Genomic DNA, 18,859 nt, shown 5'->3' with positions numbered 1-18,859 from the left:
TGTGTGTGTGTGTGTGTGTGTGTGTGTGTGTGTGTGTGTGTGTGTTTCTTGTTCCCCAGAAAGGTTACATTGGTAGGTTGAATCCATTCAGACCTGGAGTGTTTTTTTTTTTACTACTCTCTGTATTTATTCACCTCTGACAATTAAACCAAACACAAACATGTGATGGATGTATGGTTTTATTTGGTTAGACTGTAAACGGAACCCTGGTCACTGGACACGTTTTTGGGTTAACAAGGTCTGATCCCTTTCTGCTGTTTAAAAATGTTCTGAAGCCCGATTTTTATGCCTGATCTGTTAGGGTTTGATCATTTCACCTATGATAATTGGACTACCCATGGAATATCTGAAAGGGAACCTGTTTTGTTATTTCCATAGAATCCGTATGGTTCCAAGATACAGTAAAGATTTCCCTGTATGGGGTTTCCAAGGACTGGCTGGTGAGCTTGAGCCACCGACTTTGTGGTTCAAACCGACCTTCCAGTTCATTGCATTAACCCGCATCCCCACACCAGGTTTTTGTTTTTGTTTTTTTGTAACTTTTTACTTTTTTGTAAAATTTTGACTGACCTCTTGTGCTGAAGACTGGGCATTTTATGTTACTTTCCCCAAATAGCCACTTCAACCTACAGACTGATTTTTAAATGAAAGAAAAGACAGGTAGATGAATGATATTTGTCACTATAACCTAATGATTAAAAATCTAAGATATTTTTAATGCATTTTGGGGTTTTGGCAGCTGAGGACTTAAAACAATTTGGGGGTATTTTTAGTGAACAATCCTTTTTTGTATTTAGTGATTTTGATTTATTTCAAATCAGTAAGTTTATATAGATTTGGCAGTAATCAGCCAACAAGCCTCCAAAGCGGTAGGCTATTTTTGAAAGTGACTGTTTTCGCTTAAGTTTTGAATATTTAGACTGTTGCTTAGAAACAAGTTTAATTTATAGTTTTCAGTTTAATATGATTTTCAGTGGCGAGTTTTAAATTTAGTTTGTGATCCTTGTTCTTAGCTGTTTGAGTCCTGAAAGCATCCCAAGTGTAAAGAATTGTAAAAGCTACATTCTTCAATAGGATCATATTAATAGTCTTTACTGTGAACCATGCTGGGAGACCTGGGTTATTTTCAGCATCTCAGCTAAATATGATGACTTTTATAGGCCATATTGCTGTTTCTGCTCTGAAAATAACCCCTGATGGAGAAGGCAGTATGGAAAACAGAAATCTCCCTGCCTTTAATGTCACCCAGGAATTTTGGAATGAAAGGGAATTCGGGTCTTTTTAGAGCTATGTTTGGGAAGCCAACCAAATTCTTGCCCATTCTGACTTTTCTGGAGCAGTTTATATGTAAAAAAGTAGGAATAAATTTTGTTGTCATGGTGATTATGCAAGAAAAAACTTGAACAATGATTTGGTTACAAATGCACAACAGTGATGTTAAACAAACTTACAATTGGTACTTTGAAAATTTTGTATTCCAGGTGAAGGTATTGAATGCAATGGGAAGAAAACCTTCTTAGTCCATCTTGCCAAGCCTTTTTTAAAAATCACAGTTCTAGAGCTACAGTAGGATAGTGAATGTCTGACAGCCTAATTTTTCAATAGGAAATGATCTAGATATAATATACATTTCCTGAACACTTAACGAGAGATGAAGGTGCCATGAGTAACGCCTTTGCTGCCCTGAAGTAACACTCACATGCACAAGGCAATCCAATGAGAGGAGATGATGTTGTCATGAGGAGCACCCATGATCTCCATTAGGAGTCTGGTGGGTGAGGGAGAATCATGGAGTTTCCAATGGAAGGAACTGGAAACGTTCCACAGAAAGGTAGCATTTGAACTGGGCTTTAAGAAATAGGTAGGACTTGGATAGGGTGATGATAGGAAGCAGTTTGCAAGTGGGGCTGGTTCTGAAGTCTATGAGATGTGACAGGGTCTGAGGTAACTGTAAAGGGATTTAGAAGCTGAGTTTGGAAGTTTCAATTTCAGTCTCAGACAGGTACTTTAGGAAAATAGTTTAGAAGTTGAGGAAAATGATTGAAGTAGTCACCAAAGATTAGAATGCAACTGTTTTCATTGTGATATTTTTCACTCTTGACTTCTTTCTTCTTAAACATACATTCTCTGTGTCAAGGAGTCCCTGGGTAGCACAAATGATTTGTTTGAGCTTAGCTACGCTGGACCACAAGTTGGTTTGAACTACAAGGTCAGCGGTTCAAACTCACCAGCTGATTCTTGCAAACCCTATACAGGGTCACAACAGTATCCAAAAGGCTGATGGTTCAAATCTTCCATTTGGCCTGACAATGTACTTCTGAAAAAGCAACCATTGAAAACCCTGTGGAGCACAGTTCTGCTCTGGCACATAGTGGTCACCATGAGTCAGAACTGAGTCATAGGCAGCAGTTTTGGGGGGATGGAGGGGTGTCTCAATTTCACACCCAGAGCTCAGCTTTTGCAATGTGTTGTTGCTCTGCTGTTGTTTTGTTTTTTAATGTTTTATTGTGAATTATGTGATAGTTTACATGGGAGAACATTAGTTTTACTTTCATCCAATTGTATATCGTTTTATTGCCATGGTTACAATCCCTACCATGCATCATCAACCAACCAAATGGTACACCCTGCAAGCCTCCCCCCCTCCCCCCCACACACACACCCTGTCATCAGCACACAGCCCCTCTCCCTCTCTGGGTCTAAAGTCCCCAGCCGTGCCATCTTTCCACGTCATCATCTCTGCCTCTATCTCTGGCATCACTGCTTCTCTGGATAGGGTCCTGCTCTCCGCTCTTCTCCCTTCATGGTCCCAGAGACCTCCGCTCCTAGACTGCAAAGTTAATCACTCCCCTCCTTGCTACAAAACATCTACCTTTACATTTCCAACCCTCACAATCAGTCCTGATAACAATTATTCACTATTGTATCACAAGAGACCTATCCATATTTCCTTTCATCAGCCCCACCTAGACAGATTGGATACTACTCAGTGGAGATTCTACCTTCCTCCATGCCCTCTGGAATTAGGTTCCCTCTTGAAAGCTTGTAAGCCAGTCACTTCTTGCCTTTGTAGCCACCCCCATTTTGGGTAGCCAGTGTCCAGGTTGCCCATTCCTGTCTACTCTGTGTATGGAGGGGGTGGGAATGATTCTTTCTGTAAAGATTTGTTCCCTCTTATGAGCTACTGCATCCATAGGTATAGGTCAAGTTCATCAAATTCTATCAGATTGCTCTTTTTTTCCTCTTCTTTCTTCTTCTGGTTGAGCTCTGATCATCCAGTCATTGAAGCCAGGTCAAGTGGGTATTATCTGCATGTATGGGTGTTTACACCCTCGGAAACCCTGTACAGGGTTGCTATGGGTCGGAACCGACTCGATGGCACTTAACAACAACAACAACAACATGGGTGTTCTTGTGCATATGCCCTCTCTTCTTATCAGCTGGATACTTCACTCTCCACTCTAGTCCTCTGTGGCTATGTCACTGACTCTGGGCCCAAGAGTTCCCAGGTCTTGCCACACTGCTGGCCAACCAGGTCTCCACCCGGATTCACAGGAGTCTTTTGACCGTTGTAGGGCTTAGCTTGCAGCTTCATTGCTGTTTTTCCCTCACCCTTTTCGGTGATGAACATGGTCACTAATCAGTGTTGCTCTGGTTTTTGAAGGAACAATTTTTTCTAGGGAAAAATATTTGTTGTCTCTGTGAAAGCAACCATACCAAGGCTAGATTGCCAGTTTATTCCATCCTAGTGTATTTCACTGAACTGTATGAGGTGAGAAACGGTTTCACAGCCTCAGTACCACGTGGGCCATTTATAAATATATGCTTGTAATCATGTTGACAGCAAGACTGGCTGGGAGAGAAAAAGCCACCTTCCTCAAGAAGATTTGTGTCATTTCGGTTACTAAAAGAGCACAAAGGTTCCTAAGCACAGTGCCCAGCCCAGAGGAGGCAGGTCACAAATAGGGAATGAATGAAAGGAAGTGAAAGGTCACCAAGAAATTGTACCAAAACAATGTTGATCTGCTGATTGGAATTTTTACTTTTTATGCGATGTGATTATAGTGAAACAATTGCCCTGTGATTTGTCATAATTAACATAGGTAGTAGGTATAACAGACTTTTTCTTGTTCTAGAAAGATGACCCAGATTCTCAGGTTTGGTCCTGTTTTTCATACTACCTTCTTCAGCAGCTTCTTTCCACAATATCCCATACTTGGTTGTTGTTTTTCTTTCATTTTTTATCACTACTTGTTTTTCTTTTAGGCTCTCTTCAAAACCATGATTGAGGTTGTGGATGGGGTAGAATGGCAGTTACCCCCTTTCATCTTGGATTCTTCCTGTCATACACAGTCGTCTATGTCACACTGCCCATTGGAGTGTTTGGGGGAGGAGGGGACAAGTGAGGAGCAGTTAGAGAAATTCAGAAACATACACGCACAAAAAGGAAGATGGGGCAGGAGAAGGCGATTAGGTGAGGCTTTAAAATATCCTGCATCTGCCCTAAAGTGTGGGAGTAGAATTCAGGATTGGGGTGGTGGTAGAAGGAAGTCCTTGGTTGGCACAAGTAGTTAAGTGCTCAATTATTAACTGAAGGATTGGCAGTTGGAATCCATCTAGAGGTTCTTAGGAAGACCCTCCTCAGAAAACAAAAACAAAACAAAAAACCCAACCATTGAGTGGATTCTGAGTTACAGCAACCCTGTACGGGGTTTCCAAAGCTGTACATCTTTTTAGGAACTGACCTCCTCATCTTTCTCCAGTGGAGTGGCTGGAACCATTAATTCTGCAGTTAGCAGCTCAGTGCCAACCCATAGGCCTGGCTGTCTGCGTCTGAAAGATGACAGCCTTGAAAACCCTAGGAGCACTTCAGCTTTGCACACATGTGGTCGCTTTAAGTCAGAATCAGTCAGATGGCAGCAACAGTAACAGGAAGGGGCAGTGTCTCGTTCACCTAAGCCTAAATGAGAATTGCTTTGGAAGGAGAGGGTCTTTATTTGAAAATGTGGTTTATTATTCTTGATTAGCTCCTTTGCAAGTCTTCCGTAACATGGAAAAGGAGACACATCTTTTCCCTTTAGTGGTTAGGAATAGAAATGGAGAATAGCAGCTACAAGAGAGATGATGATGATGATGATGATGATGATGATGATGATGATGATGATGATGATGATGATGATGATGCTTGATAGCAAAATTTGTAGCTTATCTATTACACATTGTTAAGTGCTGTCCATTTGGTTTCAATTCATGGTGACCCTGTGTAGGATTATGAGTGGCTGGTGGGTTTGCACTGCCAACCTTTTCGGTTAGCAGTCCAATGCTTATCCGACAGCACCACATCAGGACTCTATACTTGTACATAAGTAATGAGATTGTATTATTAATGTTGTGTAGAAGTCCTGATTTTAGAAGAAAACATTTCTTTAAATAAATTGCTAATCAACATCCAGTGCTTTAAGAATCAGTGAAAAATATTATTTCCAGCAAGGGCATTAGAACTGAGTTAGCATTGTTATGGGGGATGGATACTTGTTTGCTGATAATTTGGTTTTGACATTTTCATATTTTATTGAAAAAGCAATACGATGATTCAAAGGCCTGAGTTCTTCCACAGAGGAATTTGTAACTCTTAAGAATATCATTTAATCTTCCATGTGTCAGTCTCTTCACTTAAAAACCAGCATGTTGACCTTTGCCACCTACAGATAATCAGAATGATCTTCTCCAGTTCATTATAAGCTTCTTAAGGGACAAATGGCAGCTCGCATGCTGCATGAAGGGCTGATGGTAACATTGAAAAATTAAGTTAGGATGAAAATAGACATTTACTTCAGCTGTGGCCCTCCCCTACCTCCAAGGGGAAACGAGGACTGGGAGGAAATCTTAAAGGAGGACAGAGAGGTTGCTGTTGTTTGTTAGGGCCATCAAGCCTTTTCTGACTCATAGTGGCTCTGTGTAGGGTTTCCAAAGAATGACTGTTGAGTTTGAACCACCGACCTTGTTCTTCAAACCAGGTTTAGTATGAGAGGCTTACTGAGCCATTTTCTGATTTTCATTCCAGTTTTCTCTTAGGTAAAATTAGTTATGAGCATTGTCATGTTTCCTTCCTGACATTCTATTTTCTTGTCAGTTTCACCTCCTCCCAATGAGCTGAATTGCTTGTCTGTCACCTGCATAAAGACCCCAGGTGAACTGTGGGGTTGATTTGAGCTCTGCTGGGACATGCAGCGTTGAACCGCTGACCTTGTGGTTCAAACTGACCTTGCAGTCCAGCGCATTAACCCATAGTACCAGTGTGGGCTTAAAGGCACACACCAAATTGCTTCCCTAGTTTGGATTACTAAGAATGATTTTTGAGTGAATGAATGTGTGATTGAATTACTGCTTACTTAGATGACCTAGAGTGGGTTGTGATAGTCTGTCTTTTTTTTTTTTTTTATTTCGTGGAAACCACAGTCATTTTGGAGTCCTGGTGTGGTGCTGTGGGCTAATGTGCTGGACTGCAAAGTCATTATAAGTTGGTGGTTCAAGCTCACCAGCCACTCCTTGGAAACCCTGCACAGGATTGCTATGGGTCGGAACCAACTTGACGGCACTTAACAACAACAACATTCATTTTAGAATAGAACTGTGTTCCATAGGTTTTGTTTTTATTTTTTAACACTCATCGTTTCATTGCAATGATTATAGACTCCTCTGTGCATCTTCAAGGAGCTCTGGTAGCGTAGTGGTTACGAATCAGGCTGTGAACCGCAAGGTCAGCAGTTCAAAACTACCAGCTGTTCCGCGGGAGAAAGAGAAGGCTTTCTGCTCCCGTAAAGATTTACGGCCTTGGAAACCCTGTACAGGGGTCGCTATGAGTCGGAACCGACTCCACATAACAACAACAACAACAACAACAACTGTGCATCTTCATTCAACAGTGTTTGCTTCTATTCCCTCTGTTGTTTTTGGAGGGGAGGTGGCGGGAGGGATGTACACAAAAACACTCAGGAATATATGATCACTTAAACAACCAAAGGTCACATTCTGTAAGGCTGCCTCCCATCCACCAGCCGCCAGCACTCAGTCTTTTTCTTTCCATGAGTCCAGAGTCCTCAGCTCCTCTCTGTCTCCATGTCCCCAGTTCTGCCTCCTTCTCTGGTGTTGCTGCTTCTCTAGATAGGGTCCCACATTCCACTCGTGCTCTTCTCCCTTGATGGTCCTAGGGTCTTCTGTTCTTGGACTGTAAGATTAACTATTCCCCACTTTCTGTTACAAAACTTCTACCTTTACAGTTGTGACAGGCGCAAATTTTTATTATAAAAAAAAATAAAAAATAAATAAAAAAAACACTCTTTTTTTTTTTTTTTTTTTTTTTTTTTTTTTTTTTTAAATGTTGTATTGTGAGTTATGTGATAGTTTACATGGGAGAACATTAGCTTTACATTCATCTTATACATCGTTTCATTGCTTTGGTTATAGTCCCCTCCATGCAGCATCAAACAACCAAAGTATACCCTGCAAGCCTGGCCCCTGGTCATCAGCACACAGCCCCTCTCCCTCTGAGTCTAGAGTTCCCAGCCGCTCCATCTCTCCATGTCATCATCTCTGCCTCCATCTCTGGCGTCACTGTTTCTCTGGGTAGGGTCCACTCCACTCATCTCTTGATGGTCCCAGGGACCTCTACTCCTGGACTGCAAAGTCACTCACTCCCCTCCTTTTGCTACAAAATGTCTACCTTTACATTTCCTACCCTTACAGTCAGTCCTGATAACAATTATTCACTAATGTACCGCAAAAGACCTGTCCCATCTCCTTTCATCAGCCCTGCCTAGACAGATTGGATACTACTCAGTGGAGATTCTACTTTCCTTTGCACCCTCTGGATCTAGGCTCCCTCTTGAAAGCTTGTAAACCAGTCACTTCTTGCCTTTGTAGCCCCCCCCCCCCCCGCTCCCATTTTGGGTAGCCAATGTCCAAGTTGCCCATCCCTGTCTACTCTGTGTATGGAGGAAGTAAGAATGATCCTCGCTGTAAAGATTTGTTCCCTCTTTTGAGGTACTGCATCCATAGGTGTAGGTCAAGTTCATCAAATTGTATCAGATTACTCTTTTTTTTCCTCTACTTTCTTCTTCTAGTTGAGTCCCCATACACTCTTGAACTAAACACCCTCTTGAAAACTTGTAAGCCAGTCACTTTGTGCCCTTTTTACCCCCTCATTTTAGGTAGGCAGTGTCTTAAGTTGTCTGTCCCTATCTACCCTGTGTACAGAGGGGATAAGATTGATCCTTGGTGTGAAGACTCCTTCCTTCTAAGTTGGTATTTTTAGCTACTATGTCCATAAGTACAGGTAAAGTTCATCAAATTGTAGCAATTTACACTTGTTTCCTTTATCAAAAATTGTTTTTAGTCTTCCTCTAGTCGAGTTCTGATCATCAAGCTATTGAGGCTAGGTCAAGTGGGTACTATATACAATTTTGGGTGTTCTTGTGCATCACCCTCACTTCATATCAACTGGATGCTTCACTCTCAGTTCTAGTCCTCTGTGGCTATGTCCTGAGGCTATGTTCATGGGCTCAGGAGTCCTGAGGTCTCACCACACTTCAGACCAACCAGCCCTTCCTCTTCTCTCTCTCATCTCCAGGTCAATGGGAGGCTATGGAACATGGTTGAACTCAGTCCATATCTTCATTGCTGCCTTTCCTCCTCTCCCCCTCACCAGTAGACCAACGTGGTGGCCAGCAAGCTTACATGCTTGCTCATGTGTTGCCTTTGAGTTTCAGTCTCAGAGGGCAGTTTGACCTGAAGGGACTTGATTGCTTGCCTTGATGGCTCCCCGGTGAACAACTTGCTTGTTCTTGTAGTAGCTAATCAGACTGCCATTTTTGTTTTGGATTTTTCCTGCTGATCTTTCAAGAAGTATCTTCTGTTACTCTAGCTGGTCTGCTTGTCCTTTTGAGTCGGAATGTCCCACCTCAGACGGTTCTGGATGGGACTCAGGATTCCATCTAAGGTCCTATACACTACAAAGGCTCCGCAAGAATCTTCTTTCACTGGGCAAGTTCTAGATCCCCTTTTAGGAATTCCAGTCACTTACAGCTGAAGACGGGCTTACAAGCTTTCTGTAATCATGTTTCCTGATATTACTTTCTATCCCACTCAAGTGTCTATTTTACAATAGTAGGCAAGGGAAACCAATATTCATAAGACAGTGACATTGTATCTTACCAAGACTGATACACCTGAGGCATGCTGTCTGGGTAAATGGATACATTATGCCAAAATCTGGGGATGGGGCACATTTTAGATAAAACCACATACAGATGTAGTAACCCTTACTGACCTGCCATGTCTAGAAGGATGAGAATATAAAGCATTAATATAGATGCTATTGTTGTGTGCCATTGAACCAGTTCCAGCTCATAACAAGGGACCCTATATAGGGTTTCCAAGATTGTGTACCTTTTAGGGCAGCAGAAAGCCTCATCTTTCTCCTATGGAGTGGCTGGTGGATTCAAACTGCTGATCTTGTGGTTGGCAGCCCAATGTTGGCAGCCCTATGCCACCAGGGCTCCTATTAATAGAGATGTTGTCGTTAAGTGCTGTTGAATTGGTTCTGACTCTTAGCGACCCTGTATAGGGTTTCTGAAGGGTGACTGCTGAGCTTCAACAGTGGACCTTACAGTTCAGTCTAATCTTGTAGTCCAGCTCATTAACCCACAGAGCCACACCAGGGTTTAATATTATGAAGAAATGCACCAGCACATGATTAGTTGGCAAGTGAAGGAATAAACAAACTCTAAGTGGGACTTGCAAAGTTGTGTGAACTGCAGGGTCAGGGGTTCAAGCTTACCAGCTACTCCTTGGATACCCTATACAAGGTCGCTATGGGTCAGAATCGGCTCGATGGCACTTAACAACAACAACAAGCGGGATTTAACAACTCAACAACAACAAAGGCTTGTCTAGTGAGAGTACAGGAGATATGTGTAGTCTTTAAAAAGGACATATGAATGTGGGATTCAAGCTTAAAGAAAGATGGGCTTCAGGTGAATGTGAAGAGAAATGAGCATTAGAAAAAGGAAACCTTTCTTTGAGAGCATGAATATTATTAAGTTTTAAATCATTCCATGTACTTTCTTTATGAAAGTCCTTAAAGTTGGTGACATTCATATTTTCTTAATGTAGAGAATGTTCTGGATACCTGGACAGTTTGATTTAATGGTTTTTATGTTAATTTTATTGTTGTACTTAAGTGCCATCGAGCCAGTTCCAACTCTTAGTGACTCTTTGTAGGATTTCCAAGGAGTGGCTGGTAAGTTGAACTGCCAACCTTGTGGTTTACAGTTCAGTTCTTATTCACCAAGGCTCCCTTTATGTTAATGATTGTTTTCAGATTTGATCTTTTTGAAATTTCAGGCTGCATGTCATTGCATTCCTGTCTTTGCAGCCCTCCATATTCATACCCACAACATAAATCTTGCTTAGATGGGAAGTCCTAAATGCATTATTAATTATTAACATGCCCTATTAAACTGGGAGCAAAAGAAGTATCTATAGTTTCTGAGCAAAAAGGCTCAGTTTTCCTCAACTACTCCTCAAAGGCTTTCAGGCTCAGAGAATGACCTAATTTTTAAATTTCCTCAGTCCTCTAATCCAGTCACCCTGATGGCGAATGAAATCAGAACCTTGAGGGGCTGGAGGATATTTCAGAGAATCCGTAGTAAAGCATCCTCATTTTACTGATGAGAAACGTGAGACCCCAAGACATGAAGCGACTGCTGTATGCTGCTGGCTGTCGCCTAACCACATCTCTCTTAGGCCGGCCTCCCAGTCAGCTGCTTTTAAAAATATCCCTCTTCCCTCCCATGTTAAACACATTCATCAAATCATCAAATGTAAACACAGTGGGAATAAATACCCCGAGAACTAGTCTGACTTTGTGTTTGGTTACCAGATTTTCACTGAGCAGCCCTGAAATAACTCATGCATTATATCAAACAAAGAAGGAGGCATTTCTGGTTCATTCTGTCTCCTAAAGGCTTTCAGCAAAGACTGTCGTGTGCTGACTCCATTGATTCTTTAAGGCTATGGGGTGACAGTTGGCTCACCCTGTTTAGCTGTGACTGTTGAATCCCCCACATATACCCAGTATTTCAGATTTTTTTTTGTGTGTGTGTGTATGTGTGTGTGTGTGTGAGTGATGTAGATAAACTTAGTATTGGCCTGTGTTCAGTTCTGACCATTTAAGATGACTTAATTCAGCTGGTTCTGTTTTGGCCTGTTGTCTCACTGGGCTTGTATGAGAAAAGCTTAAGGAGTACCCTCCTCACTCCAAGTATTTCAGAGCAGTTGAAACCAGTCAAGATAAACAGTATTAGTTTGCAGTTGTGCTTTGTCTTTCATCTATCTCTTCATGCCTCTATATTGTTGTTAAGCACCTTTGAATTGGCTCCAACTCATAGCCACCCTGTATAGGGTTTCTGGGGAGCAGGTTATGGGTTTGAACTACCAACCTTGCTGTTCAAACCAACCTTGTGATCCAGCTGTCTTTTATTGTTGTTATCCCCCAAAGAAGAATCTTTATATATTTAGTAACCAGACTCTGGACTAGTTTTGTGTCTGTGCCAAGTTTTTAAAGCTGGGTGTTAAAGAATGTGTCTCCGTTGAGTACTTCTCCTGCCAATGTGACAAGCAGAGGAGTGGCTTGTGGAGTTGAAAATCAAGCATCTTGGATTGTTTTGTTTTTAAAAGATTTTGTTTGTAAGTGCCTTTCCCTCAGTACAAATGAAAGCTGGACTTTTGTTTTTGTTTTTTTTTTTAGATTGAACAAAGTAAATACTGTAGCAACAAAGTTTAGTCTGGGAACATTTTTTTGCTGTGTTTTTTTTTGCGGGGAAGGGTGTTTGGGGCTGGAGGCGAGGCCATAGGTACCTTGAAGATCTTAACTTTTTACATGAGCAGCACCATGTTCTTTTATCTTCTTTTGAAAAGCAGAATCTAAATTAATCTTTTAAAAATCATAAGATTTAGAACAACTCTTCTTCCTCATAAATCAAGAAATTAGAATAATTGTTTTTTTTCTATATTTAAGTCCTTTTGTATGAGTGTTACAATAATTAAGTCTACTAGATGCCACTTTATATAGACTAAAAATATTGTTTTGAATTGTGATTTACTTCTGGATATGTGTATTTTTCTAAGAATACCAAAATTCTTTAAATTTATTAATTTAATACCTGCTTACTTCTTACCCTGTTTTGTCAGAATAGGGGTTAGAAGAATCAGGTATTCTATAATGACAGTTTATCAATATTTTTATAAATGCTGGACTTCAAAACCACAAGGTCAGTAGTTCGAGTCCACCAACCCCTCAGTGGGAGAAAGGTGAGGCTTTCTGCTGCTGCAAAGATTTAAAAAGCCTCAGAAAGTCTATACAGCATCATCACTATGAATGGGAACTAACTCAGTGGCATTTAATAACAACAATAATAGTTTTATTATTGAAGATCAGGAATTAGTAGTGTTTTAGTTGAGAGTGGGAATGGGGTAAAGAGAAACAGGCAGAGAGATATGTGATATATTTAAAATAATATATGACTTAATGACTGGTAAAGGGAGACTTATTTTTTTTATGTCATATAACAATCTTTGGCTTACTGAGAATGCTTATAACAGTGTTTTTTATTTCAATGAAGTTCCTTTTTTATTGATGGCGATTCCATAGAAAAGCAAAAGTGTTGGTTGCAGATCCGCAGGTTGTGATGTTGATGGTAACGGAGTCAGAGCAAACTCTCCTGACTTTAATACCAATCAGAATCTTGGCATTGCCTTTCATAATTTATTCATCTTAAAAATGGAGTGCTTTGCTTAGGAAGCTTCAGGGAAGCAAGTACAATAAAATATACAATTAATTAAAATCTTTAGAGCAACCAGCAGCAACATTAATAAAACATCAACTTCTAAAGCACATTAGAATTTCAGCTTACTCTCCCATCCCAGTGGGGAAAAAACAGGATGAAAGAGTCTGTCTTTCATCATCGTCAGTAAACTGTGTTTACTGAACTTAGACTGGTAGATTTTCAAAGACATAGACTCATAGACTCATGGCTAATATCCCATTCCTCTCAGCTTTAATAATGGCAGGCACCCACCTTTGTTTGGCACATACTTCATTTATGTGCTCTCGTTTAATCCTTTCAAGAGTTCTGTAGGGTAGATGGCAAGCTTTCCATTATACAGATGAGAAAACAGAGACTTGGACAGGTTTTAAGAGGGCTTCTCAGAGGCTATTCCATGCCCAGTAGCATCAGCATCATAGGGAACTTATTTAGATAGAAAAATTCAGGGCCCCATCTCAGACCTATGGAATTGGAACCAAAGGTGGAACCCAACTGTCAGTATTATAACAAGAACTCCAGGTGATTGGTAGGCACACTTAAGTTTGAGAACATTTAGCTTATTAGAATTTAGGTGCTACCATAACATACCAGAAACAGAATTTGAGTCCTGGTAAAGGAAGCTTTGTAGCATAGTGGCTTTATGACTTGGGCTGCTAATCACAAAGTCAGCAGTTCAAATTTTCTAGCTGCTCTGTGGAAGGAAGCTAAGGCTTTCTGCTCCTGTAAAGATTAATAACATCAAAAATCTTATACAGGGTCAATATAAGTCGGAACCGACTCTGTGGCACATAACCACCAACTACCACCTCCGTATTGGATTTGATTATTCACAAGGAATATCTCTAAGTAAACATTTTAAGCAAGGTGCTCCTAGAACTATCCATCCTATAGACTTGCTAAAAGTTTCCTTTTCTTTTTTTTCTATCTTTAGCTTCTGCTTTCCCAAATAATTACTTAGTCAATTGTATATGAAAAAGTACTGATATCAAGAGGAAGACCTTTTTAAAAACTTTGTTCAGCTCTGGTTATTTTAGCCTTGGTTCCCTTTCCCTTTATGCCATTAGTAGTTTCTTCCAGAAGGTTCCTTTGAAACTAACAGGTAGATTCTTTGAAACTGACAAGCGACCAGTTCTGGAACATGCCTGTTTGAAAGCCCCTGGAAACATTTGTGGGCTTTGCTATGTTTATTTCTATATCTTCATGGGAGCAAGTAGGTGGTAAAATAGTTGTCACTGGCTTATTAATAGAATAGCATTATTTCCAACTCATCAGAAATATTTTTTTAGAAAATATTAATACATTGTTGATAAAATGTGTTGATAAATTATAGTGTTTGTTTTATAGCCTAGTTTTGCCACTGGCTGTATGTTCTGGTATATTATTTGACCTCTCTGAGTTATGGTTTTCTTAACTAATGAACATCCATGGTGATATCATCGTGCTTTAGAAATACTTTGGAAATTGTTTTCAAGACTAATTGCAACTGTTACAACTGTAAGGGTAGACTTTTTACAACAAAAACAGGGGAATAGTTAATCTTACAGTCTAGGAACAGAGGACCCTAGGATCATCAAGGGAGGGGAGCAGAAGCGGAATGTGGGACCCTGTCTAGAGAAGCAGTGTCACCAGAGATGCAGACAGAGATGCTTGGAGAGAGGAGAGCAGCTGAGGACTCTAGCTAGATTCATGGAAAGAGAAAGGCTGTGTGCTGGCGGCCAGGAGGCAGGCTTGAAGAATGTGCTCTTTGGTTGTTTAAATGATTATATATTCCTGAGTGTTTTTTTGTATATACCCCACCACCACCACACACACACACACACACCAACAGAGGGACTAGAAGCAAATACTGTTGGATGATGATGCATGGAGCAGATTGTAATCATTGTAATGAAACGATGAGTGTAAAATCGATGTTCTCCCATGTAAAGTATTCATAATAAAAACTTAAAAAAAAACTTAGGAGACCATTGGGTGCTATACAAACATAATGTTTCAAATGTTCTCAGGTGGCTTCTGAGGTTGGGTAGGATGTGACATTGGCAATGATCAGGTGTTTTCTTCCTATGATGGTGACTGGATTTGTAAAGATGAGTCTTTGCACAAAAGGGGAAGCAGAGTGTGTGTGATGGAAGGAGCTTAGACTTTGGAGTCATCTGGCTCAAGTTTGAACACACTAACTAGTGCTTTCTCAGTTTCTGTAAAATGAAGATCAGAAGACCTACTTATAAGGCTGTTGAAAGAAGTCAGGGTTGAAGATGAAAGAGTTGAGTCAGCCATATATCCATGGTCTTTAAAGTTGTGAGATTGAGTGAGGTCACCCTGGGAAGGGAGGGTAGACAGAAGAGGGCAGGGAAGAAGGGCATTGGGTGAGGAATAACAAGACTCCAGGATACTGGAGTGCTGACCGGTGGAGTCAGTGCCAACTCATAACGACCCTGTCTAGGGTTTCCAAATAACCCTACAGGCCACCGTACAGAACAGTGAGAAATTACGGATACATTGCATGAGAAAGTCCTTTGATAACCATACAGCAGAGCTCTAAACTCAGCTTGCCACAAGACCCAGATGACTGAACTTGGGTCGTGTGCCAGGCTTTTTGAAAGTACATGTGTGTGTGTGTTGGGCAGAGGGGGCACCACCACAAGTGAAAGGCACATTCCTTCGAAAGGGTGCATCTGCTACTTGACTATAGATTATTGCTCTGTGGGGTGTGCATCTGGGGTTACGCAGTCATCCAGAGTTTGACAGGAAGCCAGAGATCTGGACTTTTTTGGGACATCTTCAGACTTTTTAAAAATGTTGGCCAAATTTAAAAATGAAAAAAAAACTACTCTGTGACCCAAGCAACACACATCTGTGGAGCAGATTTGGCCTATGGGCTGCTAGTTTAGGGCCTCTGCTGTAGATCATTCTGTAAACATGACCTGTTACTATCGAATGTCCTGGAAATCTTAATAACCTCCCAGGAGACTTGATGTTAGGGCCCTTCTAGGAACACATCAGGGATTCTTTGTTACACTCTCAACTTCTCTCCAACATTCACTGATCCTTCTTTGATACAAATGCCAAGGGCTTTAATTTTATGTCCTGTAATTCACAGGAGATTCTAAATCCAGGTGTATAGGCTGGGGAAATATATCTCCGTAAAGAAGAACTTTGGGAGATTGGCGTTACTGGCCTGAGAGCATAGTGGATAATGAGTTGAGGTCAGCAGTTCGAATCTCCCAGCCACTCTGCAGGAGAGAGATGTGGCTTTCTATTCCTGCAAAGATTTTCATCCTCAGAAACTGTAAACAGTCAGAACTGACTCCACAGCAAACAACCACCACCACCATTTAGGAAGTAACAGTGTAGATGAATGCTGAACAGTGCCCGATGTTGGACTGGATAAGTGATGGGGATAACAGTGATCCATTATGGTACCCTTGGATCTGTGCATTGTTCTTAGGAATATAGCTCTCTTTATTGCTTTTTTTGCTTGTTTTTCAGAAAAAAGAGTTTGACGTGGACACACTCAGTAAGTCCGAGCTGCGGATGCTCCTCAGTGTGATGGAAGGAGAACTGGAGGCCAGAGATCTGGTCATCGAAGCCCTGAGGGTAAGAAAGGGTCTCTAGGGTTGCTTTCTCAAGCTCTGTACATCATTCTCCTTTTTCAGATGACCAATGACCAAGAGTCTTATTCTTTTTCAGTCAAAAAGGTTTAAAATGTTGCATGAGCTTAAAATGGGTTTTCCTCCTAACACTCCCACCATAACATCAGCTCATAACTTTTATATTGTTGTTAGGTACCATCAAGTTGGTTCCAATTCATATCAACTCTGTGTACAACAGAACAAAACCCTGCCTGATCCTGTGCCCTCCTCAAAATTCTTCCCATGTTTGAGCCCTTTGTTGCTGCCACTGTGTCCGTCCATTTCCTGGGAGAGGACGAGAGTGGGGGGAAGGCAGGCTCCTCTTCTTCACTGACCCTATCAAGCATTATGTCCTTTTCCATAGCTTTTGTAACCCCTCTCCCAAACCTGGAATAGGATAGTCTTTGACATGATGGGGACAGAGACTAAACTGTTTAATATGGGAAACTTGAGAAGTAAACTGTAAGAATTCAGAAATCCTTTTATGCGTCTCATGTTTATTTGGTTAGAGACACATGTTTTCAGAATATTGGTCATTTGGTATATGAGGATAGTGAGGAAAACTAAAGAGAATTTTATACTGCTGATTATAGATCTTTTTTCTTCCAGTATAAATTCTAAGTGATTTATTATTCTCCAAAGCTCATAATAGTTAAAAAGTATACACACACACATTGTAAATAGTTTTTAAGAATATTTTAATCAGCGTTCTGGTGTGACATTGTAGGATAAGAACTGGACTGAAAGAAAGGTCGGTTTGAACCATAAGATTGGTGGTTCAGATGCACCAGCCATCCCTCTGAAACCCTAATCAGATTTGCTATGAGTCAGAACTGACTCAGCGATACTTAACAACAATCTTAAAATATTTTTGCTTCTAATCTTAGAGTAATTTTGAAACATTTCCTTATGAAGTTGCCCAGAATTCTCTTCTTAGTTATTTCTTAAATGCCATAATAAAGTCTTTTTAATATTAGCATTGATTATATTTTCTTGATGCAGGGTTTGCTAATTGGGTATTCTCGACACTACACTTGTTTTGGTATATGAATGAAATTTAGTTTGTTTCTCTTTCTTCTTTTATATCGTAACATTTGTTCATATGTAATCAGGAATTTCTTGACTCTTGGCCATTTGACCAAGAGGGCTATATTTACTATAAATGGTATATTGATTCATCTTATTTCACCAGGGGCATCGCCTCAGATTTTTTCGTAGGGCGTTTATTGTGACATATGAAAGTCTGTGCAATGACAAAAAGTAGTGTGTGTGACAGGATTTCCTAGGGGGTGAGAAAGGTGCTAATGGATACTGTCAGATAGTAGAGGAAGAAGGTGTGATGAGAAGACACTTGTGCTGGAAAGGGGGAGCTAGTTCCTGAAATAAAGTCTCCAGTACATCCTCACAAACCTAAAGTTGGTATAGTGGAAAATTGTCCCTTGATTTGATGACAGAGAACAATTGCCTCAGAAAAATGCGACTCCACCTGTACTCTAATATTAAAGTTGAAGGTGTTGCTGTTTTAATGACATGTTTTGCTCAGGAGACATTTGCACAATTTTCTTGTGAGATGTTCTTCCTGTTCCACATTTGAAACAGTCACGTTGCTGGCTAACACATGTTTCTTTGGGTGAATGTTTCAGAGAGAAGTGCTGAGGCAGGATGTCACCAAAGCGTGTGACTGTCAGTGTGAGGAGAGTCCAAGGGTGCAGTCCGTTGCTGAGGCCAGTAGTTCAGCCCTTTGAGAGCACACACAGATGGAGGGTTCCAGCTGCACAAGAGATATTTTCTTGTCCCTCTTTATAAACGGCAAGCACAACCAAATCCACTGCCATCAAGTGGATTCCCACTCACAGCCACCTTCCATAGGGTTTCTGAGCCTAGAAAGGCTTACAGGAGGAATAATTCTCATCGTTCTCCAATGGAGCAGATGGGGGGTTTGAACCATCAACCTCTTGGTTAGCTGTTCAATGCTTATCCTACAGTGTCATGAGGGCTCCTTGTAAAAGGTATCAGCACCATGGAATGTCTCAGTGCTCACATAAATGTTCGAGTCTTTAATGGAGTTTGTGTATTTAACTATTTGTTTAGCAACCACATGCGTTTCTCTCTTTTTTTATATATATTTATTTTTAAATGTTTTAATGTGTATTGAGTGATAGTTTACAGCATTTCTCTTTTTGACTTAATTACAATACCTTTAAATGTAAGTGTAGAGATAAAGGCTTGCTAATGATCAAGAATTGCCAGACTGAAAGTTGTTCATAAAATCAGGGGATATTAGAGTGATAAGGAGCCTTGTTATATGCTATCAAGTCAGTTCCGCTCAACAGGAGAAAG

The 18,859-nt window shown here is 40.7% G+C and overlaps 1 protein-coding gene across 1 annotated transcript in view; it reads left to right on the top strand.

The window, feature by feature from the left end:
- Nucleotides 1–18,859, top strand: part of CTTNBP2 (cortactin binding protein 2) — a 182,049-nt gene that overhangs the window by 1,677 nt on the left and 161,513 nt on the right. Inside the window, exon 2 of the mRNA XM_006859316.1 lies at nt 16,377–16,484. Within this exon, the coding sequence (XP_006859378.1) occupies nt 16,377–16,484 (108 nt within the window). The remainder of the gene's footprint in view (nt 1–16,376; nt 16,485–18,859) is intronic.

Source organism: Chrysochloris asiatica, unplaced genomic scaffold (assembly GCF_000296735.1).
Source record: "Chrysochloris asiatica unplaced genomic scaffold, ChrAsi1.0 scaffold00032, whole genome shotgun sequence".
In the NCBI taxonomy this organism is placed as follows: domain Eukaryota; kingdom Metazoa; phylum Chordata; class Mammalia; order Afrosoricida; family Chrysochloridae; genus Chrysochloris; species Chrysochloris asiatica.
This window is presented reverse-complemented; position numbering and strand designations above follow the sequence as displayed.